The 20,943-nt window shown below is 36.6% G+C and overlaps 2 protein-coding genes across 17 annotated transcripts in view; one reads left to right on the plus strand and one right to left on the minus strand.

Moving 5' to 3' along the window:
• Positions 1-20,943, minus strand: part of Cask (calcium/calmodulin dependent serine protein kinase) — a 389,850-nt gene that overhangs the window by 151,170 nt on the left and 217,737 nt on the right. The window lies entirely within an intron of this gene.
• Gpr34 (G protein-coupled receptor 34) lies at positions 6,611-14,426 on the plus strand. 4 transcript variants are annotated; one of them, XM_046453844.2, is made up of 4 exons: positions 6,611-6,734; positions 7,360-7,430; positions 9,197-9,394; positions 12,694-14,426. In XM_046453844.2, exon 4 carries the CDS (start codon positions 12,793-12,795, stop codon positions 13,915-13,917), a length of 1,125 nt encoding a protein of 374 aa, XP_046309800.1. In that variant the 5' UTR covers positions 6,611-6,734; positions 7,360-7,430; positions 9,197-9,394; positions 12,694-12,792; the 3' UTR covers positions 13,918-14,426. The 4 variants fall into 4 exon arrangements, with proteins under 4 accessions (XP_046309800.1, XP_046309801.1, XP_046309799.1 ...); XM_046453845.2 differs by having other exon boundaries at positions 9,197-9,381; XM_046453843.2 differs by lacking the exon at positions 9,197-9,394.

A 20,943-nucleotide genomic window follows, 5' to 3' on the forward strand; every position in this document is an offset into this window, starting at 1 on the left:
AAAAAACCAATAATACATAAATCAATTGTTTCACACCAAATCTTTATGATATAACTTATTTGTAATCTAGAATTTTGTTCAGTCAACAGAACAGAATTATTTCATGATATGTTAAAACTATGGTTCAGGGAACATATGTAACAGTGTAGATATTACAGATTCTGTCGAATAGCTGCCAAGGTGTAACCTGGGGAAAGGTATTTTTACCCTGCTGAGCTTTGGTTTTTCAATATATGACTAAGGCTGTCTACCTCAAGCAGCCACTGGTGAATTAAGTAGACTAATGAACTTTAAGGACTTGGTAAGGTGCTTGACAAACAGTGAGCATTATTAGGATTGATACAGCAAAATTCTAATCCACATAGAGAATTAGAACAATTCATAGTAGTTTGTTAAATTTCGTCTGAAGCCTATGTTCTTACAAATTCACCTTTCAAGCTCACTGTGCCAGACCTTACTGCCATTCTGTATTTTCTGCTCATTCATTTCATTGTAATTTCCACTGGATTATAAATTTCAGTGGGGTAGATACTGTGTTCCTCTTATTTGATTATAGCTTCAACACCTGTAATAATATCTGACATATAACAGTTAAAAATAATAACCATTAAATAAATGAGAGCTAGATGACATATAATAATATTCTTGAAGAAATTTTAGTTACTACTATCTTCGGTAGTGTTGAACTGACCTTCAAGTATCTCAGCTTTTAAAATATTTCTATTATCGTCAGATACTGTAATTAATAGCAAATGCTACTAAAAGTATGTTTTTTAACCTTTATGGAAGTAAAATATAATAACACTATATTCTTTAATGGATTTTTTTACCTCTTTGCACAATAAACCAGAGTTTAAAAAAAAATAAAGGTATTATGTCCATCTACAACTAAAAAAATTGCTTAAGGTAGAATTTACATACCACAAAATGCACCATCCTTAGTAGAGTTTTGAAGAATGGCATACGTCTGTGTAATCCAAATGCTTATTGAGATATTATCATTATCCCAGAAATCTTCCTTATTCCCTTCCTATTTGATTTCTGCTGTCACCCCCCACACAGTGCAAACCGCTAATCTGATATTTTTTCACCATAGATTTGTTCTGCCTATTTTAGAACTTCATATATATGAAATCATGATATGCACTCTTTTATGTAAGACTTTATTTCCATCAGTATGTTTCTGAGATTCATCCATTCCATTGTGATTAGTAATTCATTTTTTAAATGCTAAGTATGAAAATACCAGTTTGTACAATCTCCTGTGGATGGGCATTTGGGCTGTTTCTTGTATTGTTTTGTTTCTGATATTATGAATAAAGATGCTATGAAGTATTTCCAGAATAGCAAGTTGTTTTCTTTTTTAAATATGTATTTTTTAGTTGTAGTTGTACACAATATCTTTAATTTTTTTTATATGGTACTGAGGATCGAACCCAGGGCCTCGCACTTTCTAGGTGAGTGTTCTACCGCTGAGCCACAATCCCAGCCCCAGCAAGTTGTTTTCTAGGCAACCTTCAAAAGTGACCAATGAAGATGTTATTTGGTATTGTTATGAACTTATAGTTTTCTATATTTGATATATTTTAATCAGTTGTTGCCCTTTTTCATTTTGATGTTTAAATTGTCCTGTGTTTAGGCAGTGGGAACCCCTTTAAGTCAGTTTTCTCCTATTTCCTTTCTTAAGATTCTAGGAGTTTGTTAACTTATTTGCTTTCAGGACAAAAATGATGTCCCAGGCATCATCCTGTTCATTTCTTGTCCCAGAATCAGCCATTTCTCCAAGCAGTCCCATTTCTTTTTACTGGGAAAAGGGTTTTAAAACCATAATGTGGGTACTAGACATATTATTACTACTGAGTTATCATTGCTTTGAGCTTTCAGTGGACAGAGCTACAAATTATGTATTTTTTAAGAAGGAGAAAAATAAATTACAAATTTATACTGATGTTATTCCTACTCAATTACAGGGTTTTTACTTCTTTGACTTGGCATGTCATCCTGGTACCTAATGGTATTAACACAGTTACTCATTTGCTTTGTCCTTCAGCGTGTGTATCAAGTTTTAAAATAATAATATCTGAGCCGGGTGAGGTGGTGCACACCTGTGATCCCAGTGGCTCAGGAGGCTGAGACAGGAGATCACAAGTTGGAGGCCAGCCTCAGCAAAAGTGAGGTGCTAAGCAGCTCAGTGAATCCCTGCCTCTAAATAAAATGCAAAATAGGGCTGGGGATGTGGCTCAGTGGTCAAGTGCCCCTGAGTTCAATTCCTGGCACTCCCCCAAATAAAATAAAATAACAGTATCTATATCACCAATAACAAAACCACTATATTCTGTTTACGATTTCTTTGTGGTTCCTTTGGTTCTTAAGATATATTCTATGAGATAAGCCTAGTCAAAATAGTGTCTTACTACTGAGTAAAGAAAGAATCCATGAGTCTATGAAGATATAAATATGTAAGGAAATAAATGCATGAGGGAGAAGGAAAAGCTTTTCTTTAAGTAGAAAACCAATTAAATGTAGAAGAAATGCTGGAATTAGAAAATCATCATTTGGCAGTTTTCATCATCCTAACTGATTCAGGCAAGAATCATAAAGGATGCTGAGTAGTGGGTGAAAGTTTGACAAATGAGGATATTTACATAATTCCAGAGAATTTCCCATGATACTTATTAATTACAGAAGATAAAATAGTAATTTTACAGGGGAGAAATCTGGCAGAAACTAGCATAGTTAATCCTGCTAGTACTGGGACTGGTGGATAGTGTAAACTTACTGATAGGTTTTGCTGAGAAGAACTGAGTAACATTGCTGTAATGTTCCTGCCAAACCAGATCTCATCATGAGGAAACTGCACCTACCCAAACTGAGAGGCATTCTAGAAAGTAACTGGCTAATATGCTTCAAATGTAATTCTGGATTAAAGACATTAAGTGGCTGGGCACCACTTGTAAGCAGCTCAGGAGGCTGAGGCAGGAGGTTTGTAAATTTGAGGCCAGCCTCAGCAATTTAGTGAGGCCTTAAGCAACTTAGTGAGACCCTGTCTCTAAATAAAAATTAAAAAGGGGCTGGGGATGTGGCTCAATGGTAAAGTGCCTCTAAGTTCAATCTCCAGAAATGGGCGGGGAGGAAAAGGTGTTAAGTGAAAGTAAAGAAATACAATAGCTAAATGCAGTATGTGATCTTGTTTTTATTTTGCTACAAAGGACATTATTAGGGCAATTGATGAAGTTGGAACAAGTTCTGTAGATTACATAATAGTAGTCTTTCAACGTAAATTCCCTAATTTTGATTATTATACATTAGCCATATAAAAGAATTTTTTTTTCCAGGAAATACAGACAGGTGAGTAAAGAATGAGAGATTGAGAAAGATAAAAAATGCAGAAAAATGTTAACATGGGGTTAACATCTTAGTGGAAGATATCTAGAATTCTTCCTACTGTTCTTGTAACTTTTTTGTAAATCTAAAATTATGTATGAAAAACCCCATCCTATTTTAAAGCCACTTAAAAGAATTCTCCTTGTGGTTATGCTTTCACTTTGTGATGTAGTGAGGTTCATTTGTTTTAATCATATTTGGGCTTAATTTGGTGTTTTAATTCTATAAAACATGTCTATGGTTCTTTATTAACTTTTGGCTTATCCTTCAATGATAGGATGTCCAAATAAGTAATATTTTTAAGTAAGAAAATACATAGAATACTTAAATAATTTCATGAATATATCCTAGAGATAAAAGGGAAATTCTCTTCTGAATGCTTCTATTTTCTAAGTGAAATAAGAAGCAGTCTGGTTGGTATAGGGAAGGAGAGGGGGTTGCCTGCAGTCTGAAAAGAGTGAAGGTGTGAAAAAGGATTTTTGAAGAATAGAGAATGAATTGACTAAGAAAGTGGCTCTGAAACTTTAGCATCTGAATCACAGATTGCTGGGCCTCATTCCTAGAATTCCTGGCTTCATGGGTCTGGGATGAGGTCAAGAGTATGCATTCCCAATAAGGTCTTTTTTTCTTTTTTTTAATTTGTTCTTTTTAGATATACATGGCAATAGAGTGTACTTTGACTTATCATACGTACATGGAGTATAACTTCCCATTCTTGTGGTTGTGCATGATGTGGAGTTTCACTGGTTGTGTATTCATATATGAACATAGGAAATTCCTGTCCAATTCATTCTACTGTCTTTCCCATTTCCATCCCCCTCCCTTCCCTTCATTCCCTTTGTCTAATCCAATTAACTTCTATTCTTCCCTCCCCCTTATTGTAAATTAGCATCACATATCAGAAAGAACATTTGGCCTTTGGCTTTTTGGGATTACCTTGGTTCACTTAGCATGATAGTCTCCAGCTCTACCCATTTACTGGGAAATGCCATAATTTCATTCTTATTTATGGCTGAGTAATATTCCATTGTGTATATATACCACATTTTCCTTATCCATTCATCTGTTGAAGGATACGTAGGCCCAACAAGCTCTTGATGCTTCCAGACTAGCTACTGGTCTGGGAGCCATACTTTTAGAACCACTGGACCAAGAAAATACACCAGGATTGCTGGCAGCACAGGAGCCCACTTAAAGTTTGTGGTCATGAATTTGGAGGGAGTCCAACCAGCATGATTATGTGTTTGTACCCAAAAGTCCTCATTTTATCTGGTAATTTTCAGGCCTGGAGGAGGTGGCAAGCTGAATTTCACCAGGGTTGGGATTTAGATAAAGAGAGGATGGGGACATTAGTAACTGAAGTCACTAAATAAGCATATACACTTATTTCTTCTTTTCTTTCTTCACATGAATAAAAAGCTTACAATACCAACAAAAGAGAGCCGGGAAGGATGGAGAAGAGGATATACAGGAATAAGCTAAAAACACAAAGTACAAAGTTCAAAATGAACAGCAGAAAGGTCATATAAAGAATTAGAAAAAGATTTATACTCAAATAGCATGTTAGCTTTGCTGATCAATGTTGAGAAAATATGAGAAAATTAAAGATTTAAAAAGCAATTAGTATTTTGAAAAGGGATGGCTTAGGTATGATAAAAATAGGGCAATATAGAAAAAATATTTATGCTAGATTTTATAGACAGAATTCTAATAAGTAAACACCTATTTTTGCCATTGAAAAATCTTGCCAGGATCTTGAAGAGATATTTGCACACCCATGTCCATTACAGCCTTTCTTTTTTACAATTGCCAAGAGGTAGAAGCAGCCACATGTCCACTGACAGATGAATGGATAAGGGAAATGAGATATATCCATACAGTGAAATATTATAAAGTCTAATTAAGGAAATTCTGTCCCATGGTATAACCTGGATGAACCTATGCTAAGTAAAATAAACTCATCACAAAAGGTCAAATACTATATGATTCTACTCCTGTGAAGCATCTGGAACAGTCAAAATCATAGAAATATAAAGTAGAATCATGGCTACCAAAAGGGTGGGGGAGGGGAGAGGGGAAATCAATGTTTACTGGCTATAGTTTCAGGTTTGCAAGATGAACAATTTCTAGTGATTTGTCTCACAATAATATCAATATACTTAAAATTCCCGAACTACCCACTTAAAAATGATTAAGATGGTAAATTCAATGTTGTGTGTACTTTACCAACATAAGAAAAAAGTATTGCCAGACCTATACAGTATTCATCTTCCTTCTCAGTGGTTCAAAGAGGAAGTAAGAGCTACAAAATATTTTCATTCTAGCAATTTAAAAACATTGTTCCATGTATTATATTTATAACCAACTAAAAGTTCTGGAGAATATGATGTTCAGAAGAGCGTACCCAGAAATAATTAGAATGTTAGCTAAAGCTCAATGCATTAAATATGATTTAGTTAAACCAAACTGCAGGATAACAATTATGAGGATAAAAGTCAACTCCTCATTCCAAATGACAAAAAAAGGGAAATGACACTGAACTGCAGGGCCAGCAGTTACACAGATGAACAGATAGTGGTTAAATGCTGGACTAGGACCAAAACAAAGACTGCAGAATCCCATCATTATTTTATTTTAAAACATAAGAAATTGTTTTAATTTACTTGGGTGAGTTTATTGGTATGCTAGACAGGAAAGACTATCATCCCAAATCTCATCTTGTCCTAACATCATAAAATTGTTTTAGAAAATAAATCCAAGGTCTTAAAGGAATACATGAAAATATACTAAAATAATATACAGATTAAAGAAAAAAAATTAAAGAAAAATGTAATAGTAATATTAGTAAAATTCAGTATAGGAAGGCTATTCTATGTGAATACTGATTTCTAAAATGAATCCAGAAAGAAACAGAAATTCAACACTGGTGCTTTAAAAGTCCATGATGATAGCATATTATGTATCATTTCTTAGGAAATTCAGAAAATACTTAGATCTTCTTATACTTTATAGAACTTTCATTTTATTCTAGGAGTGAGGGAAACTTTCTCCAATTTTCAAGTTGGAAGGTCTTCGTGAAGAAGAGATCATTTCCTAGAGTTAAATGTGGACTGAACTTGAAGTTGTTTCAGGGTGGTGGGACCTTTCAATTATCTTCAAAAGAAGTCTAAGGGTTGTCACTTTGAAAAAAGAAAGAAAAGGGGAAAAAGAAACCCTACCACCACAGGCGAATAGAAAAAAGAAGACAACCCCAACCAATTACACCACCACCGGATGGAGGAACCCAGCTGACACAAGCAGTCTAGGGAAGCTTGGGGTTTAGCTCTTTTGACTTCAGGAAAGACTGAACTGTGAGTATTCATTGATTTTTGAACTATATAAATGAGCTTTCATTTTAGTTAAAATTCGATTATCTGAGCATTCAAAGTGAAACCTGATTCATACTGATAAGGCTACTTTGGTACCAGCAATTCTGTTGCTTTTAGAGGTACTGAGTAAACATTTTGAAGGACACCTCTGCCTTAATTTCAAATGAGATGGTGTTATTCCTTCTTTAGGACACCTATTATTGAGATAGTCGCACTGCTTATATTGTCTTTGTAGAGTACAACAAAGAGCTGCAGATCTACTTGAATCAAGCTATTTTCTCATGCTATAAGTTTTATTTGTAACATAGTAGAAATTATCTATGACTTCTTGACTTTACTAAGTTACGGCGCCTTCTTGCTTGAAATTATAGTATTCTTTATTATGTTATTACTACTTTATGGTAATTACCAGGCCAATTAAAGTTTAAGTTTGGTGTTTTAGAAGTAAATAAGGTGAATATTAAAGAAAAGAGAAAGAAAAATACTCTGTAGTTAATTCAAATAACGAAAATCAACAAATTTCTTTTGATAGTTCAAACTTAATAGACTCCTAATAGTATTATTTCCAAAGTAATGTGCTCTTGATATTTCCTTCTGTATACATCAGTTAAAGCAATTTTTGAAGCATGGCCTGAATAGATTCAAGTCATTATCAACACAGCTGTCACAATCAAACAGGTATGTATTTCAGCATAGTAATGTGATGTTTATATAAACATGCCCAAAGTGCATTTAAAAAGCTTCTGCTTATCTGGAGTCACAATGGAATCTGTTGGGTTCTTTAGGGACAGCAGCTTTTACCAGATCCAGCTGAAAACAACTGCTAGAGGTAGAAGTAGGGTGGTGGTGGTGGTGGTGGTGGTGGGAAGGTAGAAGCACTAACACAGAGTTGCAAACTTAGGAACAAGATTTACCAAGTAACAAATACTATCTAGTATTAGAAAACTACTGTGATAAGATGCACTCTTGTAATCTGAATTACTTAGGAAAGCTGAGGTAGGAGGATTGCCAGTTGGAGGCCAACCTGGCCAATTTAGCAAGACCCTATCTCAAAATAAAAACAGCTGGGGGTGTGGCTCAGTGATATGGCACTTGCTCAGCATGCATGAGGCCCTGGGTTCCATCCCTGGTACTGCCAAAGGGGAAAAAAAAAGAAAAAGAAAACTATTGCATCCTCTTCAATATAGGACCAGGGTCACAAGTAAGGTTCACTGGAAAATTCTGTGAATAAAGTGGTTTGGTTCTTGTCTTCACTGGCAATTCTTAACACATTAAACAAGTAGTTTCAAAAATATCACTAAATGGCTTTATGAATAGTGAGTGATTGACACTGTAATGAGCCAATAGAGTAGGAGGCAAAAATCAGCCACTAAGTTTAAAACAGAATCTAATATGTTAATTTGTTAATAATTGGATGCTAGCCATCTGATACATAGCAATACATGGTGGCTACTATTACTATTTAAATAAATGTATTGCTTTTCCTTTATTCTCTTTGAGACTAAGCAAAACCAGAAAAGTTTACTGATGGTCTTGTTCAACTGTTATTTATTTATTTTCCTCACAGAATAAAGCTGAGGCAAATGGTTTCAGAATATGTGCTTTGTGCTAACAGCTTTCTAGAAACTCTTGATTATGGCCACTGGACCTAGAGGTGTTGAGGAGATATGTTCTGGGAGATGATCTGGAATACTTTGTGATTCAGTAAACTGCATTTATTTACTTACTATAATGCACATAGCAACTAAAAAAGATCAACAATTTTTCAAAGGAGCAAAGCTAGCTGGCATAATCTCTTCTTAAAACTGCTTGGGGGAAATAATGTTAAAGGATTCACATCAAAATATTGCTAATAGAACTCAGCATTAATAAGGAAATGGTGATAAGGAGTGAGGTTTTGTAAAAAGGATCATGGGTTCTCAAAAGTCTGATCTGAGTCAACTTAGGCTTGGCCATATAAGAGCTGTGTGGCTATGGGCTAAGGTCCTAACCTGTTGATCTTTCAGAACCTCTTTTGTAAATCCTATCTCACACAGTTGTTGTAAAGAATATGTAAATTAAATAAATGTGCTCAACACAGGATTTGGTACATAGCCGGTGTTAAATAAATATCATTGATGGTTTGGCTGTCTAGCTCAGGGGTTCCGTTTTGACTGTACATTAGACTCCCCCCACAGTACCTTTTTTTTTTTTGTACCAGGGATTAAGCCTATGGGTACTTAACTACTGAGCCACATCCACCGCCCTTTTTACTTTTTTTTTTTTTTTGTACCAGGGATTGAACTCAGGGGCACTCATCCACTGAGCCACATCTCCAGCCCTTTTTTTGTGTCTAGAGACAGGGTCTCACTGAGTGGCTTAGGGCCTTGCTTCCTGAGCCATTGGGATTATAGACATGTGCCACCACACAAAGCTTATTTTTACTTTTTTTTTTTTTGAGACAGGGTCTCACTAAGTTGCTGAGGCTGGCTTTGAACTCAAGATCCTCCTGCCTCACCCTCCCAAGCTGCTGGGATTACGGGAGTGTGCCACCCTGTCTGGGCCCACAGTAGTTTTTAAAGGAAACCAGTTCCTGAAGCGCATTCTGGTCCAATTACATCAGAATATCTGGGGAAGGAGCCAGGCATTGGTATCTTTTAAAGGTCCTCAAGTGGGGCTGGGGTTGTGGCTGAGGGGTAGAGCACTGACTAGCATGTATGAAGCACCAGGTTCGATCCTCAGCACCACATAAAAATATATACATATATAAATCGAAGTTAAAAAAGTCCTCAAGGGGATTCTCATATGCAGCCAGGATTGAGTACCACTAAGAATCCCTTCTAAAAAAGTGCCCAAAGGGAGGAAGTAAGTTCCTTTTTGCCTCCCAAGATAGACCATTTTTCATTCTAAAAAAACATTTCCTTACGAGGAGGCAACATACATTTCTATTATTTCTATCACAGATCCCTGCTCTGCTTTCAGGTAATAAGATGAAAGCCTTTTCTCCATGGCCTTGTGAAATGCTCCCGTCTGCAAGGCAGGGTACCTACTTCTTTCAATTTGCTTCCATGACATGATTTGAATTCCTCTTCTCCCCATCTGGTCAGTGGCTTTTCCTAAGTGTGCTGCTGAGGATGCTCAAAAACTGCATTTCAGGGGAGACCCTATCAGCTTGGGACGGAACCAGATCAGTAGTAATAATCTTCATTGAAGACAGTTCATATCTAGAATTCAACTAAAGATGGAGTTATTTTTGTTGCAGGGGCATTGCTCACTGATTCAGCAAATGCAACTGTGTTTCTGTTAGTGCAGTGAAAAGTCCTGGCAGTACTTGTGCTTTTGATTTTAATATGCACATACAGAACTTTACATACAATCAATTCCCTCTTTGATTCAACAATACTTATTGAGCTAAGCACTTAGTACACAGAGGCAAACAAAACAGACTTGTTCTTAATCCTATTGGGGTTTAAAATCTAGCATGGAAGAAAATAGAAACTAATTACAGATGAGGTTTTCAAGTCATTTCAGCTACCTGAGCTCTCAAAACTCATCATTTCCTGTGTCATTGTCCTTTCACCAGGGGATAACATGTTTCTATCTGAACCTCTTGAGAGTAGCTCCCTGTGTGACCACACAACCCAGTTTGGTCTACACACACCCTTTTCCTCTTCTTGGTAATGCAGATTACATTATCAGTTTCATTTTGGGCAGCCTGCCTCTCTTCTTAGGCTGTCACATCCCAAGGAACATGCCTATAAATTTCTACAAACTTTGTGAAATCTATCTTTCTGCAGTCAAGAAACAGGACAGACGACTCAGTCTTCCGTGCTTCCTTCCTTTCTCCCTTCCTTCTGCTCTTCTCCCTCCACTGCCCTAAGCTTGGGAGACAGGCTCCCATTAGGGCTTACAGGAACTTCCTCTTCACCAGCCAGTTCCTCTTCCTTAGAGTCAACTCCCTCCCTGCTTTATAAGATTTTAAACACGAATGTTAACCCTCTACCAAAGTGGTTTCTTCTTGATCAAAAGAAAGACTACAATCTTCCAACTATTTTTCTTTTGAGCATAATGTCAAATCAAGAAATTAATGATCATGATTAAAATCCAATCTGTATTATTGTCTTCAGGGTTTGAATGCACACTCCTGCAAAAAGTTGAATGAGGGCAGGGTCCCTGTCTTGCCTTCATTTTCCAAACAGTACTTAGCTAAGTGTAAAACAGTTACTAAAATGAGATTAATCAAAAGATTTTTTTTAAAGCTAACTGTGTGTGTGTGTGTGTGTGTGTGTGTGTGTGTGTGTGATGCTAGGGATGAAACTCAGGAACTCCCACATGCTAGGCAAGCACTCTACCACTGAGATATATCCCCAGCTTCAAACCTCACTTTTAATTGAATACTTGTTATGTGCCAGGATGAACTTCATCATATGTATTTTTCATTTTCACAAATGCAAGAAAAGATTATTTGCCCTTGATCACAGAGTGAGTTAGGTCTGAGTTTGAAAACCCTGCTCTGAATGTCTTTATATTACCCCTGATCACAGGCAGCTGTGGAGAAACAGGGCAGTCACCCTGAGAAAGGAATGGGATGAGACTTTTTGGAACCTGCTCCTTATGTCTTCCAGCACTTTATAACAGGGTCTCAGACTGAGTTCTTCATAGCAGTCAAATGTCAGAAAACATCCAGTAACAAGTAGAACATTCTCCACTGCCACAAACATGCTACCTATTTTTTTTTTTAATCTTTCTGTGGTACTAGGGATTGAACGTGGGCCTTCATGAAAGTTAAGCAAGTTCTTGGTCACTGAGCTACATCTCAACCCTTTTTAAGTTTTATTTGGAGACAAGATCTCACTCAGTTTCCCAGGCTGGTCTCGAACTTGGCATCCTCCTGCCTCAGCCTCCCAGGTAGCTGAGATTATAGGCATGGGCCATCACATACTATGTCTCATAAGGTTCTAGCAACAGTCTCAAATTATGTAACCCAGGGCATATTTAAACTTCAGTCAGTTACTTTCAAAATCTTGGACCATGCATTCTGTTTCCCATCTACATTATCCCTCTTGTGCTTGCAGTTCAAAAGGGCTAACGGTTGCTGCCAGCTGACTTGGTTTGGTTTGGCTACTTTGTTCTCTTGATCAGTGTTATGTGAGTTTATGTAAGGAGACAGGTGCTGGCTTTTTTGGTCTGTTATGTTAACTGCATGTTCCTCTAGGCTTATGATGTTAATATTCCTACCTTGGTCTTGGGTTGAGAAGGTAGAAATTTAGGATCCTCTATTCTTGCCATCGCATGAGAGATCATTACCGTTTACCATCACACACCATGTGGCACTATGTGTCAAAATGATGAATGCCACATCTGAGAGGAAGGGCCAAGGCAGGAAGCAGTTCTGAAGCTGGGCAGGGCCTACAGTGGGCCCAGTTTACTCATGGCTGTAACCACATTTAGAGAAATCGATGTTCATCTTTGAGCATCAACATGATCTGTCATCTCCCTTGACCTCCACCCCTATTCCCATAACAGTCTCCCTAAGAAAGGATGTTCTTATTTTCATTTTAATATAATAAATGAAACAAACTCTGAGAAAAATGAGAAAGCTGTAGGGAAGTTTTGAGCAGGACGCTCCATGAGATCCTACGTTTGCTGACTGTTTTGTGAGACAGCAATACTATAGATATATGGTGTAGATGTATTGTGTAGATAGCTAAATGGTTCAAAGATAGGAAAATAGTAACATTTCTCACAATATCTGAAAAGAAATAATTTATTACTTATGCTTTGAGTTAAAGTTACTGTCATTAAAATAGCAAATGAACCACAAGAATGGGAAGTTAGACTTGATGTATGTATAATATCAAAATACTTACTGTCATGGATAATTAAAAAGAACAAATAAAAAATGTTCAGAGTAAAAAAGGATAAAATAGCGAATGACTCAATGTTTGGTATTCTCTTGTAGGAAAAAAATCTGAAGACATAGGAACTACACACAAGGAACATGTCATTTAGCACCCGTTTTTGATCCCCACAGAAGACAAGAAGAAGTCACATCCTAACAATGACAACTACTTCAGTCGGCAGCTGGTCTTGCTCCTCCCACGGAACAAGCTCTATAACTAATTACAGTGACCAAGTGCCACAAAATGTGTCAAGAGCACCAAACGTTACAAGCTGTTCCATGGATGAAAACTTACTATCCACTGTGTTAACAACATTCTATTCTGTGATCTTCGTTGTGGGATTGATTGGAAACATAATCGCCCTCTATGTGTTTCTCGGCATCCATCGCAAGAGAAATTCCATTCAAATTTACCTACTTAATGTCGCCATTGCAGACCTTCTGCTCATCTTCTGCCTCCCTTTCCGAATAATGTATCACATTAACCAAAACAAATGGACACTAGGTGTGGTTTTTTGCAAGGTTGTGGGAACACTATTTTATATGAATATGTACATTAGTATTATTTTGCTTGGATTCATCAGTTTGGATCGCTACATAAAAATTAATCGGTCTCTACAACAACGCAGGGCAATAACAACCAGACAAAGTATTTATGTTTGCTGTATAGTGTGGATAGTTGCTCTTGCTGGATTTTTAACTATGATTGCTTTAACACTTAAGAAGGGAGGGCACAATTCCACAATGTGTTTCCATTATAGAGATAGGCACAATGCTAAAGGAGAGGCCATTTTTAACTTTGTTCTTGTGATAATGTTCTGGCTCATTTTCCTACTAATAATCCTTTCCTATATTAAGATTGGTAAGAATCTATTGAGGATTTCTAAAAGGAGGTCCAAATTTCCCAATTCGGGTAAATATGCCACCACAGCCCGGAATTCCTTTATTGTACTGATCATTTTTACTCTCTGTTTTGTTCCCTATCATGCTTTTCGATTCATCTACATTTCTTCCCAGATCAATGTATCATCTTGCTATTGGAAGGAGATCGTTCACAAAACCAATGAGATCATGCTTGTTCTGTCGTCTTTCAATAGCTGCTTGGATCCAGTCATGTATTTCCTGATGTCCAGTAATATTCGCAAAATAATGTGTCACCTTCTTTTTAGACGATTTCAAGGGGAAGCAAGCAGAAGTGAAAGCACTTCAGAATTTAAGCCAGGATACTCCCTGCATGAGACATCTGTGGCAGCTAAGATAATGTACAGCTCTAAAAGTACTTGAGGTGAACATACTGGAAAGATTGATAACGATCCAGCCTCTTAATTCCATGAAAATCTAAAAACATATGAAACAAAGCCCTTGCATTTAGAAAACTCAAGCCTTCTCAAATCTCTGTTTGCATTTGTGATATTTCACTTGCTTACTTGTAAAATGTCTCAAGGCAAAGGGAAATTTATACACTGTATGTAAAATTCTCTCAAAATACACTGTTAAGCTAACATTCTTAACAATGGATTATAAAGTTATATGAAACTCATGGCTTTAACAATGGAATTACTAAAACAAATAGCATAGTTTCTCAAGTCATTAAAGTAGTTACTAAAATGAAGCACTTGATACTAATTTAAATTTTGTTTCCAAATAAGTTAAGTGATTATAGGATTGACTGAAAATGTCAGAAAGTATATGCTTGTGTATCATTATAAAAGCTTATATAATTTGCTTCTATATTCATTTTGCCTAAAGTTCTATTAACAGATGAAATGATAATAAAATTCTAATAAAAATGAGATCACCCACTATCTATCACTGCTTAGAACAAAATGGAAAGAATTCAGATGCCAGAAAGTAAAAATTAAACAGATAAGTGATGAATTTAATAGCCTAGCAAAAGGATTTGAAACTGTACCTTGGGCTGGGGCTGGGTCTCAGTGGAAGAATGCTTGCCTACCATGTGTGAGGCACTGGGTTCAATCCTCAGCACCACATAGAAATAAATAAAATAAAGGTATTGTGTCCACCTAAAACTAAAAATATATATTTTTTAAAAACTGCACCTTACTTAAAACAGATTTATAAATGATTCAGCCATCTCAGTCACACTTTGGTTGGATCAAATCAAAGATGTGCATACATCCAGCAAGTTCACCACAAGGTACGTGTCTTCCAGAATCACTCAAATTCGTATGCAAGACACATGTAGTGATGCTCAGTGCACTAAGTACTCTTTATAATATTAAAAAACGGGAGGGCTAGGAATATAGCTCAGTTGGTAGAGTGCTTGCCTCACATACAAAAGACCCTGGGTTCAATCCCCAGAACCCCCCCCCCCACAAAAACAAACAAACAAACAAACAAAAAAACTGGAAACAAGTATGTATGAAGAAAGGTATGAAGAAGCAAACTGTGGTTCATTACCAACATGGAGAACCATATAGAACCTCAATGCCATGAACTATATCCACATGTATCAACATGGAGAAATCTCAAAAATAATATTGAGAAAAAAACATACAAAATTGCAAAAGGGTATGTATCACATGATTATTTATATAAGGTACAAAATTAAAGATTCAAGATAATAAAAGAAACCCTAGAGATTTGTATTAAAAGAAGTAAGCTATATGTGGCAGTAAATGCCTGTGATCCCAGCTACTGGGGAGGCTGAGGCAGGAGGATCATAAGTTTAAGGTCAGCCTCAGCAACTTAAGAGCTTAGTATATTACTTGGCACATAGGAAATCAATATATTTTTATTGAATAATTGAATGAATGAAGGGATGAAAGGATGGGTAGATGAATGAAGAAGACATGGAGAAAGGGAAGGAAAGGGTGTTTAAAAAAAAAGCAGCAAAAACTGGGTATTCCTTAGCTTTTTTCCTAGTCAATCTACATGGGTATAGCTATATAGAATATTATATAATTTCTACCCGGGGAGGTGTCATTAGGCAAAACTCCTCGACAGTTTGTCCAGCATTTGTCAAGGTCTTTGGCTACCCACCAAGTCAAAGTGTCATTGAATCAATAGGTAAAAGTGTGTTAATGATAAATTCTAAGGGTACATTTGTAAGTTTCTGTCACAGAATATGAAATTTTTGTTAGATTACTTCTTAAAACTCAAGTTAAGCCACTGGCTGGGAAATCAGAGTTTAAGAACATGGAGGCTTTTTGCAGAGCTGAATTTATTTTAATGAGATTTGGCTTTTGTTCAGTGAGTGAGTATCCAGTTAACCTTATTTCAGTAAAGTGCACAACTTGTTGAAGAGAGAATAGGCCATAGCAAAAAAATATACTTAAAAACAAGCTACATTTGCAGATAAAAATTAAAATCTGCAGAAAAATTAGTGGCCCAGAAAAAAAGTAATTAAATTATTTTAAGTATTTTGGCCTTACAATGTTAACAAATACCATCTAAATGAAATTCAGCACTTCCGTTTATATGATTTTGGAAACTTTGATCTTCCCTCATGTCCTTGAAATTAAAAATTCACTTTACATTACTGGTAAACATTTTGTATCCTTAACATGTCTCTATTCAAAACACACAATTTGAATGGTTAAATTATATTATAAATTATTATCAGTTCTAAGGAACATTAAAATATAAATACATTCAGTTCTAGAAGCTATCTCATTATTAAGTGAGATGATCATACTAATCCCTAAGCCCTACACAATGGCATTCTTCTTTTAATGATTTTTTTAAAAAAATACTTTTTAGGGCTGGGGATGTGGCTCAAGCGGTAGCGCGTTCGCCTGGCATGCGTGCGGCCTGGGTTCGATCTTCAGCACCACATACAAAGATGTTGTGTCCGCCGAAAACTAAAAAATAAATATTAACAAATTCTTTAAAAAAAATACTTTTTAGTTGTTGATGGACTTTTATTTTATTTATTTGTATGTGGTGGTGAGAATCGAACCCAGTGCCTCACACATGCAAGACAAATGCTCTTCCACTGAGCCAGAACCTCAGCCCTGACAGTGGCATTCTTTTTTTTTTTTAATATTTATTTTTTAGCTGTAGTTGGACACAATACCTTTATTTATTTATTTTTATGTGGCGCGGAGTATTGAACCCAAGGTCTTTCACGTGCTAGGTGAGCACTCTACCATTAGGCCACAACCCCAGCCCCCACACTGGCATTCTTAAAATTTTTTAATAAAGCTTACTGAGTTAATTCTTGCTATATTATTATTTTCAATAAAATAAATTTTGATGAAAGTCCATCTGTCTGTAACCTTATAATGGGTTGTTTACTGATAGAACTGGATCCTGATAATATTTCTAAGGTTTTAGAAAAATATGCTACTGACTCACCAAATATAGGGCTATTTATTGCATAAAATCTTTCTATTTCTTACTGAACATTGGTGTATGTAAGTAGGAAACACTGTTCTTACCTCCCCCAACCCAAGGTTCACTGCTAAAAGCATACCGAAAAGGGAAACTCAGAAATATATACATACTTTCACCTTGCAAAAGACCTTCAAAACAAGTTTCTAAATAACATCTCACATATGCAAAACCAAACAAGGGCAAGATGCACCACCTGCCTACCAGAGTGAGACCTCAATACTGAGTACTGAGACCTCAATGCTGAGTACTGCTGTTAGTTTTGGAATGTCTTCTGTGTGGAGCCAGGTTTGAGGAAGGTTGACTTTCCCCCATCCTATTGGTAGAAAAAGACAGTTCTCTTCCAGTACAGAAGGTTTTCTTTCTTTCTTTTTTCTTTTGATACCAGGCATTTAACTCAGACGTGTTTAATCCCTGAGCCACATTCCCAGCCCTTTTTTTGTCTAGAGACAGGGTCTTGCTAAATTGCTTAGGGCCTCACTAAGTTGCTAAGACTGGCTCTGAACTCACGGTTCTCCTGCCTTAGGCTCCTGAGCCACTGGGATTACAGGCTTGTACCACCATACTCAGCTCAAGGTTTTATTTTCAACTTTTAAAAATGGATTAGTCCTGCTGATATAAAAATAGAACTGATATAATTGTAACTATTTGAACTTTGGCATTATTGAAAATTATTCATAAGAGAAAAACAACATGAAATAGAGTTCTCTGAACAAGCAACCTGGATGCTGCAGAAACATGTTAATGAGCTAATTAATTTTTAGGTATTTGAAGTACTTGTTGAGCATCCCTAATCTGAAAAGCTGAAATCCCAAATGTTTCCAAATCTGAAACTTTTTTTTGTCAACGCTGGGGATAGAAACTAGGATCTGGCACATGCTAGCCAAGTGCTCTACCACTGGGCTACGCCCCAGCTCTGAAACCCTGAAACATTTTTAAGTTTCAGATTTTGGATTTTCAGGTTAGGGATGCTCAAATGGTAAAGTCTCTGCAGATATTCCTGAATCAGAAAAACACTTCTATGATCCAAAACACTTCTTGTCCAAACATCCCAGATAAGGAATATTTAACCTGTGTAATGGAAACTTACTTTACCAGATATTAAAATATATTCTTATCCTTCAATAAGAAAAACATTGAAGAGCAGATGAAAAGATAAACTAATCAGTGGGATAGAGTACACATCTCTTTGTAGACCCTAGATGACATAGGAGAAGAGTATATGACATATTAATAGCTCTCAAAAGAGTCAGGACAGGAACAAATCAGAGGGAGACCTAAGATTCTGTTAGTCAAGATGTGCTAGAATATTACAAAGCTTCTTAGGTAACTGATATATTTTCTTCCCTTAGAGAGAATCACCACAAATAAAGGAAACATTACAAAAAGCACCAGGAAGGAAAGGATAGATTAATCAATAGTGCTATACCTTCTTAAACTAAAAAGCTAACTTATTGCCTCACCTTGTATCACACCAAAAAATATAAGTAGATGTAAAATTGAAATGTAAATAATGAGATCACTAAAATATTAAAAAACATAGGTGACTAACTCATCTGTGGGTGGGAAAGAATTTTCTATTAATTAAAAAAAGAAATAAATCTGGGTGTGGTGGCCTGTAATCCCAGTGAATCAGGAGGCTGAGGCAGGAGGATCACAAGCTAGAGGCCAGCCTCAGCAATTAAGTGAGGCTCCATCTCAAACTCAAAATTAAAAAGGTCTGGAGAGGTAGCTCAGTGGTAAAGCACCCTGGGGTTCTAACCCCAGCACAGCCCCCTTGGGGAAAAAAAAACAGAAATAGGTATAGGGAAAAATCCATAGATTCGAATGAACAAAAATTTAGATTCTTTTTTTTTTTTTTTTTTTTGGTTTATACAAGAGTTTATAGAGAAAAAAAATCCACCCACTAGCTCCCATGCTGAGGATTACAACCAGGTCCCTGCTGCCAAGTTCTGTGTTTAGGTAAAGCATGAGAAAATCTTCCATTTTTTTTAAAGTCACAAATGGGTTTCTTTCTTTTTTTTTTTTAATTGGTTATTCAAAACATTACAAAACTCTAGACATATCATATTTCATACATTCAATTCAAGTGGGTTATGAACTCCCATTTTTACCCCAAATACAGATTGCAAAATCACATCGATTACACATCCACATTTTTACATAATGCCATATCAGTAACTGTTGTATTCTGCTACCTTTCCTAACCTCTACTATCCCCCCTCCCCTCCCCTCCCATCTTCTTTCTCTACCCCATCTGTTGAAAAAAATTTAGATTCTTCTTTGTCAAAAACTGTAAACCAAGGGCTGGGCTATAGATCAGTGGTAGAGCGCTTGCCTAGCATGTGTGAGGCACTGGGTTGGATCCATAGCACCATGTAAAAATAAATAAAATCAAGGCATTCTGTTCATCTGTAACTACAAAAGCGAAAGCATAAAGCAGGAGAAATATTCTCAACAGATATGATATTCACTGGAGAGCCTTTTGTGTCAGGCACCCACAAACACCATAAACTTTAAAGAAGCTTATATTTTGACTGGAAGAAAGCATTTGTAACTTCAGATATAATCCGAATTACATCAACTCAGATGAAAGAGAAACTATGGCACACTCTCAGGTTGGATGGCTGGCGCAGTGTCATTTGTCATGGCTACATGGCTCAGTTGAATGGCTGCTGGCAGCACCTCAGCTCAGTCTGGAATTACAGAGGAAGACTTGGCAAGCTGGTTGGGTGGTTCTAACAGTGGGTTGAGAAGTGAGAGGAGGTACAGATTTGTACTAAACCTCCATTTTGCCTCTTATTTTCCTCCTTCAAGTTCACATGCAATAGAATGAGAAGCCAAGTAAAAGCTGCCAGACACAGTGGCAAATGCCTGTAATCCCAGCATCTTGGGAGGCTGAGGCAGGAGGATCTTGAGTTCAAAGGCAGCCTAGCAATTTAGCGAGGCCCTAAGCAACTCAGTGAGACCTTGTCTCTAAATAAAATATAAAAAAGGGCTGGGGGTGTGGCTCAGTGGTTAAGTGCCCCTTGGGGTTCTCCCCAGTACAAAAAAAAAGCTTATTTATATGCTTTTTACTGTGCTGGGTGCTTTACATGCATTATCACCATTTAGTCTCCATTCCATTGGGGTATAAGCAGTAACTATATTTTCCATATGAAGGGATGCAAGTTGGTAAGCTTCCATTTCATAGTCACTGTCTCTGCTAAGAAAATGTTTTCCATCTTTTTTTTTTTCATTTTATCCATGCACTGTAGTGACTGCTGAGATGTCTTTTGCTTTACAAATCCTAAGATGCCATGAACATCTATTTGGGGCCAAAGTTCTGCTGATCATTCATCAAAATTGTCTGATATCAAAACACCAAACTCCTTAAGACTGGTTTTCCAGCTATCATACATTTGTACATTCTGAAAGCTCTCTCTGAAACAGGGATAATGATCCAGAACAGACTCGTACAGGTGGAATTGAAGAAAAAAAAATGAAATTGAATCTGAGCATGTTACCCTAATTGATTGTGCTTCTAGCCCATGAAATGCATAAGACGAGCTTTGGAAAAGTTTTTTAATTATGGTTTAGATACAGGTGTGCACAGAATCTCTTTTTGCTTTAATAAGCCATGCAAATTATTTCAGGAGCAACAGTTAATTGTTAGTTATAATCTGGCCTGGTAATTTCACATATAAAATTTTTGTTTTGTTTAGTAATGAAACACTTTAGAATACATAAAAAGAAGAAAAAATACAACGTAATATGCAGGTAAGCACTCATCATCCAAAATTGGACAGGTGTTAATATTTTGGCCTTACTTAAAAGTTCTCTCACCAGCCACTTGGGAGGTTGAGGCAGGAGGATTGCAAGAGGCCAGCCTCAGCAACTAAGGGAGTCTCTCAGCAACTTAATGAGACTCTATCTCAAACTAAAAAGGCTGGGCTGTGGATCAGTAGTAAAGCG

This window comes from Marmota monax, unplaced genomic scaffold (genome assembly GCF_021218885.2).
Source record: "Marmota monax isolate L192 unplaced genomic scaffold, Marmota_monax_Labrador192_F-V1.1 WCK01_AAM20220418_F8-fsc00182, whole genome shotgun sequence".
Classification (NCBI taxonomy): domain Eukaryota; kingdom Metazoa; phylum Chordata; class Mammalia; order Rodentia; family Sciuridae; genus Marmota; species Marmota monax.

What these genes read in the sequence shown, in the direction of transcription:
- Gpr34 (XM_046453844.2), top strand. Translation starts at nt 12,793, where the DNA reads ATGACAACTACTTCAGTCGGCAGCTGGTCTTGCTCCTCCCACGGAACA.